At 43.0% G+C, this 6,603-nt stretch overlaps 1 protein-coding gene across 2 annotated transcripts in view; it reads left to right on the forward strand.

Annotated features, from left to right (window-relative positions):
* LOC115213287 (uveal autoantigen with coiled-coil domains and ankyrin repeats-like) overlaps positions 1–6,603 on the forward strand; it is a 135,265-nt gene that overhangs the window by 110,015 nt on the left and 18,647 nt on the right. For both annotated transcript variants that reach the window (XR_004999754.1, XM_036504124.1), the window contains exon 20: positions 1,765–1,917. Coding sequence is in view for 1 of the 2 variants with exons in the window: in XM_036504124.1 (XP_036360017.1) it covers positions 1,765–1,917 (153 nt within the window). In the remaining variant the exon portion in view is untranslated. The remainder of the gene's footprint in view (positions 1–1,764; positions 1,918–6,603) is intronic.

Genomic DNA, 6,603 nt, shown 5'->3' on the forward strand with positions numbered 1-6,603 from the left:
AATATGTGACAATTGTTTGGTCGCCATGATAAACCTCCGAGTTATATTGGCATCCAAAACTCAGAGTTTTATCATGGCTACCGAATAATTGTCACATATTATATTTACAGATGTATATATAAAAATTTGGTATTGTTGATTAATTTGTTGAAACACAACCAAATATTTGCAGATGGTGGGACTCTATACATTTACTAGAGTAAAGTTTATTGATAGTATTGATTTGAGTGGCAGCTTACTCAACCAGTCTATATATGTATACACACATACACACACATGTATTTGTTCATTTGCTTTAACATTTTTCCTTGCTAGCATTAGCTCAGGATGTGGTTATTTGAGGCAAGATTTTTCTGACCAGATGCTCTTCCTATTCTCAACTCGTTCTTGTTTTCTGGTAGGAGATTTCTTTATTCTACAGGTATTTGAAAGCACAGAGAAATTGATCATAATGTTATCATGGAATGTCAACAATCACCATTGCTTTATTCAAACAGTGACAAGCATGAAACATAATATCTCTGTTAATCTACACATTGACACACACACACACACACACACACACACACACCACACACACACACACACACACACATACATACATTGTTCTTTCTCAAGTTTCCATCTAACAAATTCATTCACAAGACATTGGATAGCTTTGGGCAATAGTAGCAGCAGACACTTACTCAAGACACCAGCTTTCTGGCATAACATTTTGCCATCTGCTGTGGTTTCTTCTCATCTCTTTTGTGCTGTTGAGAATCCTCAGATTAACTTTCACCATATTTTTTTCACATCTTCCATAGTTTTCCTTTCCCACACAGTTTTATCTGTGCATATGTGCTTGTGTGTAAGAAAGGGGGAGAGAGAGAGAGAAGTGGGGGAATATTTGTGTGTTTGCGTGCAAATGCATGTCATCACTTGAGCAAAACATGCTGACATTCCTTGCTGACATTATGACTTCTGAAGATCTCTGGTATGAAAACAAAAAAATCTCATACTTAGAAGACAACAGAAAGAACATCCAACTGCAAAATTCATTCTCAGATAATTCCGTCTAACACTTGCAAGTATGGAAAAATGCACATTAAAGAAGAAAAAAAAGCGTGAGAGAGAGAGTGGAGTGAGACACAGTGAGAGAGAGAGAGTGTGTGTGTGTGTGTGTGCAATTGTCACAAGTTTGTTCTGTGTGGTCAGGTAATCAATAAAATCTTTTAGGTGGATGTCACGACACATGTAACAGATATCCTGTGAAGGAGGAAGTCTGAAGCATAGACAAACAAACCCTGTGTGCTGCACTCCAAGAACATCTCATATCTTACTCTTTATATGCAACTTTTTGGCAAAGCACAAAAAATATTTCATTCTCCAATTGCTCCATTCTCCAGATTTAATTCCTGAAGACATTTTAGTTCCCAAAGTTGAAATCTATATTGAAAAGTCAATTTCAGATGATAAAAGAGTAATTTTAACATCTATTTAGAAAAGAGGAAGAATGCTAAATAAATCAGCTTTATCATTATTGCCTATGATTGATAAGAGATCCAATGTTTAACTAGCCTAAAGGTAGCTCAAACAGACTACTAGTTTCTATCAGTCAAAATTTCTTATCAACTAAAATAACACACCTTACCTGTCACCTGTCAAATGAAGTTTCTACAAAATATGGTTATGTGTATAAAAAAGAGAAAGAGAGAGAGAGAGAGAGTACAACACTTTTGTATGTTCTCATCTTGAATTCTTTCTCAATGCTTTTTTCAACAGAATGACCTTCGTAATAAGATCAAGGAGTCTCGTGAAGAGTATCTAAGACTGCTAGACTCTCATTCACAGGAATCAAAAACAACAGAAGAAGAGATCTATGCTCAGAGTTGTAAACTGAAAATATTAATTGAAGAAAACAACAGACTGAAACAAGTAAGTCATGATAAAAACCAACCAGTTAAAAATCAACCTGTCTAAGATCACCATGCAACCAGTTTTATATGGTTATTATAATTGTTATTATTATTATTATTATTTTATAAAGATTGATGTAACTCTTCACAAAGGTAAATAGACAATAAGAAAAGTGTGATGTGATTGTAATAGATTGTTTATTGGTTTGAACGACATTTTGACAGCTTATCTGTCTTTTTTCAAGTTCAGTAGCTAGCAGCAGCAAGAGCAGCGGCAGGAACAGCTGCAGTGGTAGCAACAACAACAATAATAAATACATCGCGTGTCCACAAAAATACATTGGTTGTACAAGAAATTCAATCAAGAAACGATTTTCCAACCATAATCAATTTTCCTTTAGAGTCCCAGATAGGAGAAACGTAACATCGCTGGCCAGCCATGTTTGGCAACTAAAAGATGACTGAGTTCCACACTCAATCTCATGGACAATTCTCGAAAACCCAGGCCCCTACATCAACAGGATGAAATGCTACAAGCTATGCATAGCCAAATGCACAAGAATTCTAAAAGACTCACACAAACCAGGGACTATAATTAACTGCAGAATGAAGACTTTCGGGCCATGTTTGCATTTTAGGAGATTTTGGGAACGGCAAGATGGTTGCACAGCCGGAAGTTGAGAGCTAATGGGAGAGGGAGATAATGCCTTATTGTTTACCCTCAGAGTTGAATGATGGCAGTACAGCCGGAAGTTAATAGCCATTAGCAAAGGGAGGTAATCCCCTTGTTTACATCTGCCTTTCTACTGAGACTGCTTGCCTCCATATTTTAAATAGGTCTTGGGGTCTGATATGTCATAATGTTAAACTCTTAACCCAGCCCTCACCAGGAAAAATACAGACTGCTCTACTTTTTAAAGTGTGCTTCTTCTCCAGATTTATGTTTTTCTAAAAAACGATATATATGTGTGTATATATTATATATATATATATTATATATATATATATATATAACATATATATATATATATATACTTTAGATGAGATGCAGTTTGGGTTCGTGCCAGGAAAAAGTACCACTGATGCTATATTCCTGGTAAGGCAGCTGCAGGAGAAATACCTAGCCAAAGATAAGCCCCTGTACCTAGCTTTCGTTGACATGGAGAAAGCTTTTGATAGGGTCCCCCGATCCCTTATCTGGTGGTCAATGAGGAAACTAGGGATAGATGAATGGCTGGTGAGGACTGTGCAAGCCATGTACAGAGATGCCGTAAGTAAGGTTAGGGTTGGCAACATGTACACAGAAGAATTCAAAGTAGAGGTTGGGGTCCACCAGGGTTCAGTACTCAGCCCCCTCCTATTTATCATAGTACTCCAGGCAATTACGGAGGAATTCAAGACAGGCTGTCCCTGGGAGCTCCTCTACGCTGACGACTTGCTCTATTGCTGAGTCACTATCAGAACTGGAGGAGAAGTTCCAGGTGTGGAAGCGGTTTAGAATCAAGGGGCCTTAGAGTCAACCTAGCTAAAACCAAAGTACTAATAAGTAGAAAGGTAGACAATCCACAAATATCTTCAGGAAGATGGCCCTGCTCGATCTGTAGAAAAGGTGTAGGTAGAAACTCTATAAGATGTACCAGTGTAAGGCTATGGACACATAAGAGGTGCAGCAATGTCAAAGGTAGGCTAACTGGGAACATAGTTTTTGTATGTGGCAGATGCTCGGGAGCATTAACCTCCGAAAATCTGCAGAAAACAAATTCCGTCACTTTCCAGGGGGAAAAACTAGAAGTAGTTGATAGCTTCCGTTATCTAGGTGACCAAGTCAGTAGTGGGGGTGGGTGCGCTGAAAGTGTAACGCTAGAATAAGAATAGCCTGGGCAAAGTTTAGGGAGCTCTTACCTCTGCTGGTGACTAAAGGCCTCTCGCTCAGAGTAAAAGGCAGACTGTGATGATGCGTGTGTACGAACAGCCATGCTACATGGCAGCGAAACATGGGCCTGTGATGCTGAGGACATGCGTAAGCTCGTGAGGAATGAAGCCAGTATGCTCCGATGGATGTGTAATGTCAGTGTACATACTCGACAGAGCGTTAGCACCTTGAGAGAAAGTTGTACCTAAGAAGCATCAGTTGTGTGTGCAAGAGAGACGATTGCGCTGGTATGGTCATGTGGCGAGAATGGATGAAGATAGGTGTGTGAGAAAGTGCCAATCCCTAGCAGTTGAGGGAACCCGTGGAAGAGTAGACCCAGGAAAACCTGGGACGAGGTGGTGAAGCACGACCTTCGAACTTTAGGCCTCACTGAGGAAATGACCAGAGACCGAGACCTTTGGAAATATTCTGTACGTGAGAAGACCAGGCAGGACAAGTGAGCCCAGCCACTTATGAATGCCTTTCCTCCCTTGGACACAAAGACCGGTTGAGGCAAGCGAAGTCGATATAGAACCTCATCCGACGACAGACACCCATCCCAACCCCCCATGCTTGCGAAGACATGTTGGGGCAAGCGAAATCGAAATCGAAATCGAAACCAATGAACCAGCCAGGATCCCTGGCCTGGTGGTACGTAAAAAGCACTATCCGACTCGGGGCCGTGGCACGTAAAATACTCCAATGCGACGTACGACAGGCACCCATGCCAACCCCCTTTGCTTGTGAAGACATGTTGGGGCAAGCGAAATCGAAATCGAATTGAACCAGCCAGGATCCCTGGTCTGGTGGTACGTAAAGCACTATCCGACTCGTGGCCGTGGCACGTAAAATACTCCAATGCGACCGTACGACAGGCACCCTTGCCAACCCCCTTTGCTTGTGAAGACATGTTGGGGCAAGCGAAATCGAAATCGAAATGAATGAACCAGCCAGTATCCCTGGTCTGGTGGTACGTAAAGCACTATCCGACTCGTGGCCGTGGCACGTAAAATACTCCAATGCGACCGTACGACAGGCACCCTTGCCAACCCCTTTGCTTGTGAAGACATGTTGGGGCAAGCGAAATCGAAATCGAATTGAACCGCCAGGATCCCTGGTCTGGTGGTACGTAAAAAGCACTATCCGACTCGTGGCCGATGCCAGCACCGCCTCGACTGGCTTCCGTGCCGGTGGCACATAAAATACACAATCTGACCGTGGCCGTTGCCAGCCCCGCCTGGCACCTGTGCAGGTGGCACGTAAAAAGCACCCACTACACTCACGGAGTGGTGGCGTTAGGAAGGGCATCCAGCTGTAGAACATTGCCAAATTAGACTGGAGCCTGGTGCAGCCTTCTGGCTTCCCAGAACCCCGGTCGAAACCGTCAACCCATGCTAGCATGGAGAACGGACGTTAAACGACGATGATGATATATACACATATATACATATATATATATATATATACTTTAGATAGATGCAGTTTGGGTTCGTGCCAGGAAAAAGTACCACTGATGCTATATTCCGGTAAGGCAGCTGCAGGAGAAATACCTAGCCAAAGATAAGCCCCTGTACCTAGCTTTCGTTGACATGGAGAAAGCTTTTGATAGGGTCCCCCGATCCTTATCTGGTGGTCAATGAGGAAACTAGGGATAGATGAATGGCTGTGGGACTGTGCAGCCATGTACAGAGATGCCGTAAGTAAGGTTAGGGTTGGCAACATGTACACAGAAGAATTCAAAGTAGAGGTTGGGGTCCACCAGGGTTCAGTACTCAGCCCCCTCCTATTTATCATAGTACTCCAGGCAATTACGGAGGAATTCAAGACAGGCTGTCCCTGGGAGCTCCTCTACGCTGACGACCTTGCTCTTATTGCTGAGTCCTATCAGAACTGGAGGAGAAGTTCCAGGTGTGGAAGGAGGGTTTAGAATCAAGGGGCCTTAGAGTCAACCTAGCTAAAACCAAAGTACTAATAAGTAGAAAGGTAGACAATCCACAAATATCTTCAGAAGATGGCCCTGCTCGATCTGTAGAAAAGGTGTAGGTAGAAACTCTATAAGATGTACCCAGTGTAAGCTATGGACACATAAGAGGTGCAGCAATGTCAAAGGTAGGCTAACTGGGAACATAGTTTTTGTATGTGGCAGATGCTCGGGAGCATTAACCTCCGAAAATCTGCAGAAAACAAATTCCGTCACTTTCCAGGGGGAAAAACTAGAAGTAGTTGATAGCTTCCGTTATCTAGGTGACCAAGTCAGTAGTGGGGGTGGGTGCGCTGAAAGTGTAACTGCTAGAATAAGAATAGCCTGGGCAAAGTTTAGGGAGCTCTTACCTCTGCTGGTGACTAAAGGCCTCTCGCTCAGAGTAAAAGGCAGACTGTATGATGCGTGTGTACGAACAGCCATGCTACATGGCAGCGAAACATGGGCTGTGACTGCTGAGGACATGCGTAAGCTCGTGAGGAATGAAGCCAGTATGCTCCGATGGATGTGTAATGTCAGTGTACATACTCGACAGAGCGTTAGCACCTTGAGAGAAATGTTGTACCTAAGAAGCATCAGTTGTGGTGTGCAAGAGAGACGATTGCGCTGGTATGGTCATGTGGCGAGAATGGATGAAGATAGGTGTGTGAGAAAGTGCCAATCCCTAGCAGTTGAGGGAACCCGTGGAAGAGGTAGACCCAGGAAAACCTGGGACGAGGTGGTGAAGCCGACCTTCGAACTTTAGGCCTCACTGAGGAAATGACCAGAGACCGAGACCTTGGAAATATTCTGTACGTGAGAAGACCAGGCAG

Source organism: Octopus sinensis, linkage group LG6 (assembly GCF_006345805.1).
Source record: "Octopus sinensis linkage group LG6, ASM634580v1, whole genome shotgun sequence".
Lineage (NCBI taxonomy): Eukaryota > Metazoa > Mollusca > Cephalopoda > Octopoda > Octopodidae > Octopus > Octopus sinensis.